The 14,252-nt window shown below is 41.7% G+C and overlaps 3 protein-coding genes across 3 annotated transcripts; all 3 read right to left on the bottom strand.

The window, feature by feature from the left end:
* Nucleotides 1-1,619: 1,619 nt before the first annotated feature.
* LOC142899203 (homeodomain-interacting protein kinase 2-like) lies at nucleotides 1,620-4,207 on the bottom strand. Its single transcript, XM_076042685.1, has 2 exons — nucleotides 2,715-4,207; nucleotides 1,620-2,156 (listed from the first exon to the last, which is right to left on the bottom strand). The coding sequence occupies exons 1-2, from the start codon at nucleotides 3,950-3,952 to the stop codon at nucleotides 1,988-1,990; spliced, it is 1,407 nt and encodes a 468-aa protein (XP_075898800.1). The 5' UTR covers nucleotides 3,953-4,207; the 3' UTR covers nucleotides 1,620-1,987.
* A 1,422-nt stretch (nucleotides 4,208-5,629) lies between these two features.
* On the bottom strand, nucleotides 5,630-7,618 carry LOC142899212 (homeodomain-interacting protein kinase 2-like). The gene has a single exon (XM_076042697.1). The coding sequence runs from the start codon at nucleotides 7,263-7,265 to the stop codon at nucleotides 5,901-5,903; it is 1,365 nt and encodes a 454-aa protein (XP_075898812.1). The 5' UTR covers nucleotides 7,266-7,618; the 3' UTR covers nucleotides 5,630-5,900.
* Nucleotides 7,619-10,309: 2,691 nt separating this feature from the next.
* LOC142899235 (olfactomedin-like) lies at nucleotides 10,310-13,732 on the bottom strand. Its single transcript, XM_076042731.1, has 5 exons — nucleotides 13,608-13,732; nucleotides 13,348-13,506; nucleotides 12,816-13,028; nucleotides 12,578-12,710; nucleotides 10,310-11,664 (listed from the first exon to the last, which is right to left on the bottom strand). The coding sequence occupies exons 1-5, from the start codon at nucleotides 13,641-13,643 to the stop codon at nucleotides 10,799-10,801; spliced, it is 1,407 nt and encodes a 468-aa protein (XP_075898846.1). The 5' UTR covers nucleotides 13,644-13,732; the 3' UTR covers nucleotides 10,310-10,798.
* Nucleotides 13,733-14,252: the final 520 nt, after the last annotated feature.

Here is a 14,252-nt window from a genome sequence, read left to right as displayed (position 1 = left end):
AAAGAGACTCGGAGCCTGTCTGCTCCCTGTGAGCTTTTACTCCTTCACCCACGTTAGATCATCAGACGCAGCTGACCTCTCACTCCCTGGCAGAGTCCCGGCATCAGAAGCTGTGAGGTCCTCAGCAGTATGGATGCTGCGTCTGGGGTGAGTTTGCCCTGTCTGTCTGGTGGACATTGATCGTTAACTCTCAGCATCATCTTACTGAGCTGCAAAATCCACTTGTTCTACTTTAGCCGTGTTGTCTTTACAATGTCTGTAAATTGCCATCTGAAAAATTCTGGAATTTTCAGTGGAGCAGCTGTGTTCACATCCTGTCCGAGCTGGAAACCCCAGTATGCAGCGTGTTCACCTTCGGCTAATGTTTGCGCTTTTTTTGGGGGGGGGGGGGGGGCGATTTTTTGTGACTTATTTTGAATAACTTGCGTTACACAACAAAATTGGAACACAGAATGCCGCGGAATTGATTATCATCACTTCCCACTTATGTATCGGCTGTACACAGCGTACTGCATTTTTTTCTCAGTGACCATTTTCATGTGATAGGGACATTTCAAGTGGCTGTAAATTACCAGCATTTTTGCCAAGTGAAAACTGGGTTTTAGAGTGTGACATTTAAATGCTAAGTAGAACGAGCAAAAGCCTAAAGACATCTTAGTTTGAAAAGCAGAACATGCCTCAGTCGATAGTTAAGCAGACAAAATTCCATACATTCAAATACATGCATATACAAAATACTGCACCGCAAAACACTAAGGCTGAGTTGCACTGTTACACTGAAACACACTGACACAGCTCAGCTCTAGTTTGGAAAACGCAATACAGAGCCATGAAAGGTTAAGACTGAAGTTTGGTTTTCCAAACTCCATGTAAAATCCATGTAAACTAATATTCACTATATCCTTGGAGTAATTCCTTTAAAAGAAAATTGCAAACATGAAACAAAAATCAGAACTGCACATACAGTGAAACGCACACTGTAACCAGCAGTCTTTCCATCCACTCTGTCATTTGGGATGGTGGACGCCTCCCATGTTACACTGTGGACAGCTTTTCTCTCTCTTTTTTTTTCCTACTTTTTCTTTCCAAGACCTATTTCTGTCCTTGAACTACAAGTTACCCTGTTATTACATGGCCTCCTTCTATTAACAAGGCTGTCCCACCCATAGCAGCTCACATTACTCCCTTCACTACCCAACTTCCAACTTACCCCATTGAGATTTGCTCAAGACACCCAACCTGCCATAATTGGCGGGGGGGTCAGAACATCTGCTGGACCAACCTAGTTTTGCCTCTGTGTGGCTTAACCGCTTCTGCGATTTGCACTTCGTACAAGAGAAAAAAGTCCTTTGGTGAAGAAAGGAAGATAGCAATATTTACTGAAAAAAAAATAAAAAAAAATAAAAAGGAAAGCGCGGGTGGGGTGTGACACTATGTATGGAATTTGAAGGACACCAAAGGATACCTGGACTTTACATATATAGATTATATAAATGATATATAAGTATAAATATATAATGTATACATACATACATACATACATACATACATACATACATACACATACATACATTGTCTTCAAAGGCACTGAGAGTGCAGGCTGTCTGGAGACGTGTGTAAACAGCAGAAATTCCCACAGACGTCCACTAAAAACATGTAAAATGATCGACATACTGCAAGAAATTGCAAGAGAGATTTGAAGACGGTGACGATGATGAGACTTTGTGACCCCACTGCTCACGAGACAGGAAGTCCCCGTCTTTAGGACCTCTTTCTCTGTGATTAGCCATCACAACTGTGGATTCTGTGCAAGTAATATTCTGTGATCTTCAGGGTGGTAGGGGAATGAAGATGTACAGATGGGTTCTTAAAATACATTTCAATAAAATAAAAAAAAAATCAAACAACCCCAAAGTCTTATTATTCTAGATAAAGTAGACGTTGATGTAACAAATTGTTGAGTAAATAGTTGAGTTTGTTTTAAAGTTCAGAATTTCAAACCACCTCTAGTTTTGTTGATCGCAGCGCCGAGCGAGTCTCGTCTCGAGAGAGACTGAAAAGTTCTTCTCTGGTTTACGGCTGAAAGCCACCCTCGCCCTCGAGTCCAGGAAACCCTCACCTTAGTGATCCTACTTTTGGGACGTTGTGATGGGAATCTGAAATAAAGATAAGATTATCACATTCAGAGTTCAGAGAACATTCACAAAAGGCAAGATTCTGCTCAGTGAATGAAGAATTTCAATTTGACACAGTCTGCTGCACAACTTCAGTTGTGAACCAACAGTAGATAACCATTCCCTCAGTCTCTCCATCCATCCAACACTGCTTGCCCTGCAGTTACAACCATGGTTCACACACTAGACAAGGTTCCAGTTCACCACAGGACCACATAAGGGCAAACAGTTGCCAATTAGCCTAACCTGTATGTCTATGCACTGTAGAAGGAAACTAGAGTAACTAGTAACTTGGATAGAGCCCACACAGACACAGGGAGAACATCAAGTCACATCTATTAAAAAGCATTTTAATTGCTTAAACTGATCAATGTGTGGCTAAGTACTCTGAATTCCTTAGCTGTAATTTTACCATGTCTAAATTGTGCATTTTAAAGTTTCCAGTGGCATCTTTTACATCTTCATTTTTGACAGCGCAAGCAAAACAAAATTGTTCGATTGATGAGAATATCCCGAATGTCTCAAGCACATGAGACCTACCCAATGTGATAGGTATCTGCTATTGATCTGGCCAGGCGCCTAAACCAGCCAGGTTTGTGTGCTTTGGGATCTGCTTGAATCCTGGTGGTGCTGTCCTCCCATCCTGCAGCGGAAGAATTGATTGTAGCATCAAATGCAGAGTAAATGTTCTCTGCACTGCCTGACGTGGGATTGTCCTTCTGACACTTGTTGGGGGAGCTATGAGTTTGGTAAGCCTCAAGGAATAGATGGCTTAGAACTTCCTCAGGTTTGATACGTCTCTCAGGATCCAGATCTGTCATCTCTTTAATGAGGTCCACCAACAAAAGCTGATCCCTCTGATCACAGTTGTCCCTCACCATAAACTTCTTGAGATCATCCAAGGACCTCAGCTTCGTTATTCTCCGGTCCTTGGGGCAGTACCCTGTCTTTTCTTCATACTGATGTGGTTTCATAAATGTCCAGCGTGGTTGTCTGCTTGATTGCACGAAGAAGTCCTTAGTGGTCCTTCCACGGTCCAGAAGATAATCTGCTGGCTGTCCCTGAGTTTTCACAATTAAGTTCAGCACATCATAGCAGGCTTCGCCAGGGTAGAGTGTGCGCCCTGTAGCTAGTTCGGCAATGGTCACTCCCAAAGACCAGATGTCAATAACTTCACTAAAACAAAAGGCCAGGATTACTTCCGGTGATCGGTAAAAGAGAGTCTGTACAACAACACCAGGTGAACCTGTAGATGGGTATGCCAAACCGAAGTCGCTCAGTTTGACCTTTAACGGCTCCTGGCGGCGGTCCACAATCATTATGTTATCAGGTTTGACGTCTGCATGTACAATACCGATGGATTTTAGGTGGGAAAGTGCTGTGGCCATTTGATGAGTGATGGGTCTGATTTCCGTCATGGGACGGCCCTGGTTTGGTGTCTCCTTCATGTAATCCCACAAGCTAATGTCCAGGAGTTCAAATGTAAGGCAGATGGTTTCCATGTGGAAGAAAAATTCATACCACCTGACAAAGTTGCAGGTGTCTGGATCCAAACACTGCAATCGTTTCAAGTTGGCGACTTCCACCTTTACCTGCTGAATAGATTCAGGGTCATACCTAATGAGCTTGAGAGCCTCCATCTGGCGTGATTCTCTATTCCAACAGTTAAACACAAGGCCGAAGCCACCTTCACCAAGGAACTCCACCACCCTGTGGTTTTTACCCAGTAGAGCTCCCTCGTATTTTATTAAGTCATGGTCTTCATCGTTATCATCCATTATAAATGATCAGGGATTTTCTTTTAATTGCTTCTTAAGGTATGTTCCGCTGTGTTTGAGATTGATCTGCACTTTGCTGCTGATCCATGTTTTTACTTACAGTAAGTCCATCAAAATAAACATTGATTTTCTTCTCTTTTTTCTTCGTCGTCCTTTGTAAGGTTTCGTAAAGGCTGGCATCCAAAGTGTTGCGTACCTGCCAACGTCAGTTTTCATTCTTCCAAAATTGTTATTTATCAGATGTTGTTTGCCCAAAGTACAAAAAAAAAAAATCTGTTCTTTCAAACAGCTGCATTATATTTCTTTCTCTGCCATTTCAGCTGCATCTGGCACCAAAGCTTATAAGCATGTATTTCTTCCACCTTCAGTTCAGAAAACTCCTCATTTTCCATATTTAACAAGCAGTGTGGTCAGACCCACGACTTTCCACTTGACAGCTCTCATCAGTTTGTCTTTTATGTCTCTGGTGCCTTTAATGTTATCAGGTTACTCAACCCTTTCATACCTAAGACATTACTGTTTCACTGCGTGATCAAACTTCCTTGATGTCACAAATGGCAATACACTATGCACAGCTAATCCTAACATACACAGCATACGCAATATCATTTTGAGAGCGTTAAAGATTTGCTTCACAGGTCCGAAGTTGACTAGATAACTAGCAGGACTCCTAAAGAGACAGAATCTTGCTGACATGTGAATTGGTGGCATCTTCTGTGTCAAAACCTTCCAAGGAAAGGAGATTAGTGTTTTTGGACCACTGTAACGTGGCAAAACTCATCAGCAGTGTGGCTTTAACAGTTTAAAACTGTTAACTGTGAAACTACAGTTACTGGTAATAAGCCCTGGCTTTATGACCCCTTGTTTTTAAATTGTAGTGTGGCCGGGTTTATTTTTAAATCATATTTACAAAGGTTCAACACATTCTGCCAGTTTTTCCTCTCTGCCCAGTAACTGACCCCAACAGATTACCCAATTAGCTTTTTGGGTCATTCCTGGCATCCAATTGAGCTGTCGGCAGCCTTTTGAATTTTTGCTGAACACACTTCCATCCTTCTACCACATCATTTACTGAACGTTTTTAGCCAAAGCATCCCTCGAGAGGCTTCCACTTCATGAAGCGTATCTCAACATGAAGTAATTTCTCTTCTTTAGCAGTGTCTCGCTTTAGGGCAAGCTTTATTTTCTTTTTCTTTTTTTAAGGAATTGATCAGACGAGCCGCTTCCTAAAACACTTTCTGCAGGGGTCCAAAAAACATCTTTTGAGCCAATAATTCCCTATCACTGGTTATCCTGCACTCAGGGTGGTGGGAGTGTCAGAATGTGTACCAGTTATCTTGAAAACCAAATGAGTTTAATGACATGTTATGTTAGGGTGAAGGTGTGGTACATTCTGGACAAGTGGCCACTGTTTTGCTGTGCCAACACTGAGAGAGAAACAAGCATCCACTCTTGCACGTACACGGACCTCCATTGCCATTCAACCTCATGCCCATGTACAAGGCGACAGTAATGTTCCCTGTACCAACGTGCTGCCCATCCCAGCCACGAAGAAAAGATAAATTTGTGTCAATTTTTTCATCTCATTTCAAAATCTGTAATTGTGTATTACATTGTTTGTCAATGTTAGAAAGTTTGTATCTTCAAACAATAAAAACAAATGAAAGCATATTTGGCTAGCTAGAATATCAAACATTTGTCAAATTTATTCTTTCGCACTTCTGTACATTCATAAAAAACACAAAGTAAACACGTAGTCTTAAAATCAACTAATTACAAATGAGAGGTGACGTCAATTATATAGCAAGTTATTGCAATAAATAAGCATGCAGGACAAATTATTATATCATACACTATCAGCTATTTGGATGCAGGAAAAACTCCTCAGTGGGAAGAAACGTGTAGACCTGTAGAGCCACTGATGGACTTGTTTGAAAAATAAATTTATTTAATCCAAATTATGAAATGTAACAATTGGGGAACCGGAGCCTCTAACTGTGAACAAAACTGATATATTGTTCAGACGGTTGTCAGCAATGTATCTATAATACGTGTCTGCTAACTGCACAGCCAGGCAACTAAAACAGCCATCTTGCTCCGTGTTGGTGTCTTGCTGGACGACTCCACCGGCCTTAACACGTTGTGACGCTGGAACTGCAGTGTGATGACTGGCAGCCAGTTGGCCTGCGTTATCTCGTGCGACGGTCTTGTCACCAGAACTCTGGGTTGGGTTGGTGACAAGGAATGGATGCTCCAGAACTTCCTGAGGTTTAATGCGTCTCTCAGGATCCAGGTCCATCATCTTTTTAATAAGGTCTACCAAGAGGAGCTGATCACTCTGGTTATTGGTGTCCATCAGCATGAATTTCCTCAGATCATCAAGAGACCTGAGCTTCATGTTTCTCCTGTCCTTTGCGCGGTACCCTGTCCGGAGTTCAAAATGCCTTGGCCTCAAAAAAAACCATCGTGGCTGACCTCTGGTTGTCTGGATAAAAAAGTTATTTGTGGCCTGTCCTCGGTCCAGGAGATAATCTGCCGGCTGTCCCTGAGTTTTCACAATTAAGTTCAGCACATCGTAGCCAGCATCACCTGGATATAGGTGGCGCCCTGTAGCTAGTTCTGCAGAGAGGACACCGAGAGACCACATGTCTATAACTTCGCTAAAACAAATACCCAGAATTACTTCTGGTGCCCTGTAAAAGAGTGTCTGTACAACTAAACCAGGTGGACCTGAGGATGAATAGGACAAACCAAAGTCAATCAGTTTGACTTTAAATGGCTGCTGGTGACGGTTCACAATCATTACATTGTTCGGTTTGAGATCTGCATGAACAACGCCAATATTGTTTAGGTGAGTGAGGGCCGTGGCAATCTGATGAATAATGGACCTCATTTCGGAAATAGGAAGGCCGAGGTGAAGTCTCTCCTTCATGTAATCCCACAGACTAACATCAAGGAGCTCAAAAGTGAGGCAGATGGTTTCCTTGTGGAAGAAGAACTCGTACCACTTGACAATATTGCTGGTATCCGGATCAAGGCACTGCAGCCGCTTTAGGTTGTCAATTTCCACTTTCACCTTTTGGATGAATTCAGGGTCTTTCTTAATGAGTTTGACAGCCTCCACTTGATTCCCTTCATCATTCCAGCATTTGTAAACAAAGCCGTAGCTGCCCTTACCAAGAAACCTGATCACCCTGTGGTGCTTTCCCAGCAAATATCCCTCGCATATCTTGTCATCTCGGTTAAAATAATACATCCTAGCTGGTGAATTTTTCCCTGCCATTTTCAAGAACATTTTGTTATCTTTCTTCATGTTCTTTGTCAGGCCTATGCATGAGAAATACAAAGGCCTCAGTGAAATTGCTTTTTATTCCGTTGTCATTTTTTCGTATCATACTGCAAAATGAACTTGAAAAATTGTCTCTGAGGTTTGGAGGGGGCTGGAGTACAAAACCCCATGAGTTTGAACGTCTCCGTACACATCCATTCTTGGAACAAACGTTGATGCGGGAAGGGGAAAAAGCATACGTAAGTAATGTCCATCTGTTTTTCTTTCTTCTTCATGTTTTCCTTCTTCGATGAGGTAAAACAGCATCTAGCGTCTAAGGCTTTGGATTGACATCACTTCCTGTTGAATTCTTCCTTGTCTCCATGTTCTGCAGGGTCAGGTTGTGTGCATGGACTGAACTCCTTCTCCATCCCAGAGCTTGAATTTAGATTGTCCTTTGATGTGTCACATGCCTCTGATGTCTGAGATCATTTTGACTTTTATATCTATGACATCACTCTGACAATTTTGGGATTCAAATTTTTGATTTGACAAAATTGACTTAACAATTTCACTTGGAACAACAATACAATAGATGACTGTAGATGCAGAAATTATTATTATTATTATTATTATTATTATTATTATTATTATTATTATTATTATTATTATCATTATTATTATTATTATTATTATTATTGTTAGATAGGAAATCTAAAGAGTCATGATTCATGCTGATTAGAACAACGTTTCCCTTCGGCCACACTTAAAATATCTTCACCACTGTCACAGTCTGACACATTTTAATTGACACACGGGCATAAACTTGTCTTGTGTCTTGCACCTTGTCAGGGAGACTGTTTTCAGCTTTGATGAATGCCTCACGGTATTTAACATACGCTCTTTAAACCCATATTATTAACTGATAAAAACAGAAATAACAACTTAAAGATGTTTCTCCCCTCAAATTGCAATGTGTCTACTTAGCAATTGAGTTAGATTGTATCTGAGTCCCTCACCGGGGGCAGTTGTAGATTCAATCTAATTATTATTCTTGCGTCTGTTCACAGGAGATGAACCGCTCATGAAAATTGAGTGATGTTATTTGTTGCTTGCACCGATACTGGCAGCACGTGATGACGGCTGTCCACATTGTCTCATTGATGCATCCATTACAGATTTACGGTGGGTAACAGTATGATGATGTCAAGCCATCATCATACTTTAACACCAGCCTGAAGACAAAGACGGATGGGCTTCCCGGCACTAAATAATGAGATCTACTGTAACAGTTTGAAATGTTCAGCGCACAACTTTGAAGTGCTGGTATTCAGAAGAAAGCATTGATTGTTGAACCAAGTATTTCTGGTAGTGAACATTTTTTTTTTTTAGTCTGTCGACTTAGAAAAGGAAGGTAACACAAATGAAAGGAAGGACATGAGAGCAGGAAAAGGTTCTAAAAAAGCATGTGCTGTTATTCATCTCCGTCTGTAGAGCAACGTGAAATCAGTGTGACCACATTACACGGTAAATGTAGACTGTTGCGTTTCGTCCCTTGCCAGCTGTCTGCAGCAGTGCAGCTTTCAATCCACAGGGCAGCCAGTCTGTTATTATGTGAGACTCTGGGCTCTGGGCGTGTCTGCGAGCCGGGCAGCCAGCCAGCCAGCCAGCCAGCCAGCCAGCCAGGCACTGGAAACCAGGCCACAGCAGCGAAAACATCTGTCCTGCAGATGACACTGGTACCGTGACAACACCCCCAGCTGACACAAAGTAGTACTGCTCCAGAACGCCGCTCGGCGCAGACACAGCAAGTTGTTGCCGACAGCTAAATGCTCGACATGGTCAACAATGGCGCTCAGAGGCTTGACAACAGTTTGTTCACGCAAATTCTGATAGCAGAAGAAGAATGAATTCTAAAGCAGAACAAACTCAACTACAAAGCATAAAATCAGGACAACTATCACGGTGTAACTTTAACAACAGAAAGTAAAAAAAAAAAAAAACAGGCATAAACCTGTATTAATATTTATAATTTCATTGTATCGTTTAGGTGAAGACTGAAAAATCAGAGCTGCAATGGGGCGAAAAGGAACATTGAAAACATGTAGTACGTTTAGATGCATATTATTGGTTGCATTTGAAGAGGGATGTGTGATAATAATTAAAAGGTCACACCATCGCCAGTGTGCCTGGGTTTTTTTTAAATCCTCTCAACAACGTGATGTCAGAGACCAAGACAAGACCAAGTCCAAAGAGGACGAAACCATGTACAGTACAAACGGTCTGCAACACTAGTAACCCTGCAATCTGCTCTGTCTGTAGCTAATGCTCATAAATCTTCCCATGTAAGCATACCCTAGGTTTACATAGGAACATGTTAACAGCTTGAATTCACACTAATTATGTGCTATATGCACGTTGAGAATAAAACAAAAATTAAAATTTGAATTGAAACAGGACATTTGCCGCCCAGTAAGAACTCAGTGCAAAGGTCAGTGAATAATCACACTACCCACAAACAAAAACAGGTTTAACCAAATCCCAGTTTTTGGATTATTTTCAGACAAAGCACATTAAGACATAAAGGTCAGTTAGATTTCAAATGTCTTTATCAATTAACAAATTTGTAAATTTGATCTGATGGATTGGATTTGATCGATATTGGTTTATTCTATTACGTTAACCTTGTGCTGTTCTGAGCAATTAATGAACATACTCAACTCTACATTACACATATCGATCCATATCTAAAATGCAAATATGTGAGTTGTGTACACTTGGATGGATGTTAAAATACCATGGTTTTGTGACTCTTTTTGTGACGTTCCTTTATTTCTCATTTATAAATAGATAATGATCAAGCTACAAGAGCAGAAATGTTTTTCAGCCTTGCAGCTCACTCTGGTGGTAGCAACCTTTATTGCATTGTTTCTCCTCAGGATCCCAGGAATTGTATGATGTTAAACTTAAAATTGAGGTTGAGGTGTGTGTGTGTGCACGTGCGTGCGTGCGTGTGTGATTATTTCATGAGTATTTTTTCCCCCCAAAACTGTGTAAGGCTACCACATATTTTCAGCCAGAACAAGCAGTACTTGCGATTTTATTTATTTATTTTAAACAAGTGCAGCTAAACAAGTTTTCAGTATATTTTAGGACAAAAAAGATTTTTGTATATACAAAATAATGAGATTATTGTTTTCCCTTCAGTGCTGTTGACGTAAAAAAACGATTTTTAACATGTTGCAAATGACGAGCAACACAGAAAAAATCTTCATAACTTAATGTGATCAAATTTAATTTAACTAATCAAATTAAAATGTATGCTAGGAATGCAAATTATCAATTCATTTCAACATTTCAACTTTTTTTTTTTAATTTTTAAAAGAAACGTTTTCCGACCATCACAGTCTCTACGGGCGAATTGCTCTTTCCTGCCACTACACTGTTATAATATTAACTACCCGTGTAAAAAATGTTCGAATAATTGCGACTAATTTAATTTAATCGATTAAATTCTTAATGGACAATTAATCGATATGCGATTAATTGTAAACATCCCCAGGCTGTACAGAACAACATCAGGGATAGGCTTGGTTCAAAAAGAGGGCCTCGTAGGCCAGCAGGTAGCCGTCGTTGTACATGTAGACGCGCTTGTCGGTCGGGTTGTAGCTCAGACTGGCCACTCCTTTAGCCACCTTCTCCAGCTGCAGCGCCAACGTGTTGGATTCTTGGCCCGTGGCCGTGTTGAAAGCGTAGAACACTTCCTCGCGGTCGATTTCCACGTAGCGGGTGGCGTACAAAACACCACACACCATGAAGGCGTTGGTGGTGGCCTTCTTGAACAGCCCCGTCTCCCACGTCTGCGTGACATTGAGGGTCTGGTTCTGCTGGTCCCACTCCAGCCGGCTCACCACCAGGTTGCCGTGGTTCCCCATGGTGGCGTAGATGACCCACAGTCCTCGCTCGTCAGCCTCCAGGTCTATGTCGCTGCTGGTGCGGCAGTCGTAGTAGCAGTAGGGGAACTTGTTGTTGTGACCGACGCCGGTACCCGGAAGTTGCACCCTCTCGACGGCGCCGCTCTTCAGATCGTAGCGACAGACGTCGGGGGATCGGTAGCAGTGGTAGTACAGCGCGTCGCCGTACAGGACGCCGCTGGGACCCTCGGCGCTGTTGGCGTGGGTGTGCGACGGAGCGATCGTGTAGTCCCTGTGTCCCGTCGAGGCCATGAAGTCGTCGTAGGTTTGGTACACTCGCAAGGTGTTGGTCCACTGGTCAGTGCTCATCAGGGGCAGAATCCAGTAGCTGCCCGGCTCCTCCTCGCTGTCCAGCTTGGCCTGTTTGCCCCACGAACCCGAGGCGTAGCTCTTGCCGTTGGGGCTGACTTTGGTCACGACAGGCTCGCTGATGTTGGTGATCAGACCTTTGAGACAGTGACTGTCCTGGCCTGTGGTGCCAGAGGAAGAAGGTGTGATGAGCAGGCGATACTGTGCTGCTGGAGGAACATTGTGCTGGAGAAATATCTGTTTTCCTGATTCAAACTTTAACCGACCACCTTGAGCATCTAACTATTACAAATCACTAAATTCTAGGGTGTTTTTTTTTTTTCAATCCCTTACCTCCTTAGGGGCAGGGAAACCAACATACTGCTTTCTGAAGGTGTTTATTACACTATAATACAATATTCGACTAATACTAATCTGTACTAATGTAATAAATCACCACCAGATTATGAATAACTCTGTTCTTTGTAACAATTTTTAATCTTATTGAAGATGATGTCATAATTTCATGCATAAACTACAACCATAATATTGACTTTTAGTATTCTTACATGAATCGTAATTCAGAATACAAGTCATGAACTTGTATAATGTTTCAATTGGTCAACAATAAATCAAATATAACTGTATTATGATTAGTATATTGTGACAGAGAAAGTGTTTGAAAGGTCATGGAGACAATAACTGCATTAAACAAGTGTTATCGATACAAGTATTACAAGTACTATGCAGTACACTAAAAATATATTTTCTTCAAAAAAAAAAAAGATGCAGCACCATATTTTGTAATAACTGAAGCAGTACATAACAATTTATTACAAAATGTGGAATTATTATAAAATTCTCAGCTACACTGTTGACAGATTTCAGTCACTCTTTTAACAAACATATGTTTTACACAATGTTATTTTGACAAGTGAGAAGATCCTCACCGTTACTGTCTGGCTGTTCAGAGAGAAATGTGTGTTTTTGTAATTGTCTAGGGTCATTCTCTTACTTTTTGCACAGACATAAAGAAAACATGTGAGGACCTGCGTTTATTTTATTTAGCCTAAAACTGAAAAAAGTTCTACTCACCTCTGAAGTCACTGGGGATTGTTTTACATGACTCGACGGTGTTCTTCAGGTAGCGCAGTTGCTCTCTGACGCCCTTTATGTTGTTCATGTCAGACGTGTGCAGCCTCATAATATAAGCTTGCAATTTACCAACCTAATAAACAAACACGCACACGTCACGCACACAGTTTTTCAGTTTATATGTCCTGTAAGAGAGGAGAGCGACTGAATGTGTGAAGTGTGTCACGCTGCTTCGCACCTCCTCAACGAGTTTGCCCGTCTGCCTGTTGCCCTGCTGGCTGTGGATGGAGCTGACGTCCACCTCCAGCTCGCCGATCTTCTGGGCCAGCTGTTGCAGAGACAAGTCCGTGTACAGGCCCATGTTGTGCAGATACTGGTAAGGCTCCAAGCGGGCAGTCAAGTTTTTAACCAAAGCCTGTATCTCAGGGAGACGACCACTGGACAGATTCAGCTGCAAAAAAAAAAATATATATATCACAACTATAAAAGCACTCAAATGTTCTCAATCACTAGCATTTCATTGAGGTGCAATAAAACACTTATTTATATTTCAATATAACGTAAATGATTAGAAGAAAACTGTATTGTCCATATAGATGTAAATAGTTGATTTTTTTCCCCTTCCTTTCTTACTCGATAAATAGCTTCTTTTTTTTTTATTCTCTCTTGCACTACACGTTGCTGTAATGATGTGAATTTCCCCAATGCTGGATAAATAAAGGCATTCTAATTCTATGGAGCTGTGCATTTTGATTGAACTGCAGTGTCACCTGTTCCTTCAGAGCATCCAGAGTGGAGCTGCAGGACTCGACTTGCTTCAGGACGGCCTCGTAGCTCACGACCGGGAAGGACCACACGGTGGAGTTGACTGCACACACGCAGGCGTCGTTCTCCTTCAGTCCGGACACACGCTCAGCGTGGACATCCGCCTGCAGTCACAACAACGCAAAAACTCATTTCTACAAGTCCCGCACGGGGGGTTTACAACTGGACGCACAAAAGCAGGATGTCAAGAAGAGGTGTTACTCACTGATGGTAGAACCAGAAGCAGCGCCAGCAGCAGCATGGTTGGAGTCAGTGAACCAAGTAAGTGGTGGAGCGACCTGGAGAGAACTGGTGTTGAAAACAGCCTCCTCCCTTCCTCTTTTCCTGTCTTGTCTCACTGACAAGTTGCCGATGGTGCCCCTCAAACCACGCAAAAGGATGTGAAACTTGTGAAATGTGGGTTTTCACAGTGGTCGGGTTTAGGGTTTACCAAGGGAATTTCAATATTTCCTCTTTTCCTCTTTCAGCTGGTCTCATTTTTTACTGTGTCCATATCTTCTTCTGTTTTGAATGTTTTAAAATGTTTTTGAGGCGTCAGCGCATTTTTGCTGCACGCTTGGAATTGAAAAGCAATAAGAGAATAATCTTAAAATCAAAGGATAATAATAATTTTTGGACAATGATACATTGAGGTAAGGAACCTCCCATTAGTCAAACAGTGCTGGATAAGGTACATAAACAACTTCAGCAAGTCACTGCGTGGAACCAATAAACAAAGCAAGCAGCAGCAATGAAATAGCCCATGTTATTTCTCCACGTATGGTTCTTTGCCCTATAAAGTGTTATATGCATAACCAAAAGAAAACACCGTGTTGTGTCAGTGTCAAACAGACTGATTTGATTGGTGAAC

The sequence above is a fragment of the Nelusetta ayraudi genome, unplaced genomic scaffold (assembly GCF_046127955.1).
Source record: "Nelusetta ayraudi isolate G7.1 ecotype Tasmania unplaced genomic scaffold, CSIRO-AGI_Nayr_v1 ptg000071l, whole genome shotgun sequence".
NCBI classification, from domain to species: domain Eukaryota; kingdom Metazoa; phylum Chordata; class Actinopteri; order Tetraodontiformes; family Monacanthidae; genus Nelusetta; species Nelusetta ayraudi.
This window is presented reverse-complemented; position numbering and strand designations above follow the sequence as displayed.

Excerpts from the sequence above, each read along its gene's own strand:
- LOC142899203 (XM_076042685.1), bottom strand. The coding sequence starts at position 3,952 with ATGGATGATAACGATGAAGACCATGACTTAATAAAATACGAGGGAGCT. Across the intron at positions 2,157-2,714 it reads GCAGATACCTATCACATTGG|ATTCCCATCACAACGTCCCA; the intron begins GTAGGTCTCATG and ends TCTTTATTTCAG.
- LOC142899212 (XM_076042697.1), bottom strand. The coding sequence starts at position 7,265 with ATGAAGAAAGATAACAAAATGTTCTTGAAAATGGCAGGGAAAAATTCA.
- LOC142899235 (XM_076042731.1), bottom strand. The coding sequence starts at position 13,643 with ATGCTGCTGCTGGCGCTGCTTCTGGTTCTACCATCA. Across the intron at positions 13,507-13,607 it reads TGCTTCTGGTTCTACCATCA|GCGGATGTCCACGCTGAGCG; the intron begins GTGAGTAACACC and ends TTGTGACTGCAG. Across the intron at positions 12,711-12,815 it reads CGGGCAAACTCGTTGAGGAG|GTTGGTAAATTGCAAGCTTA; the intron begins GTGCGAAGCAGC and ends TTTGTTTATTAG.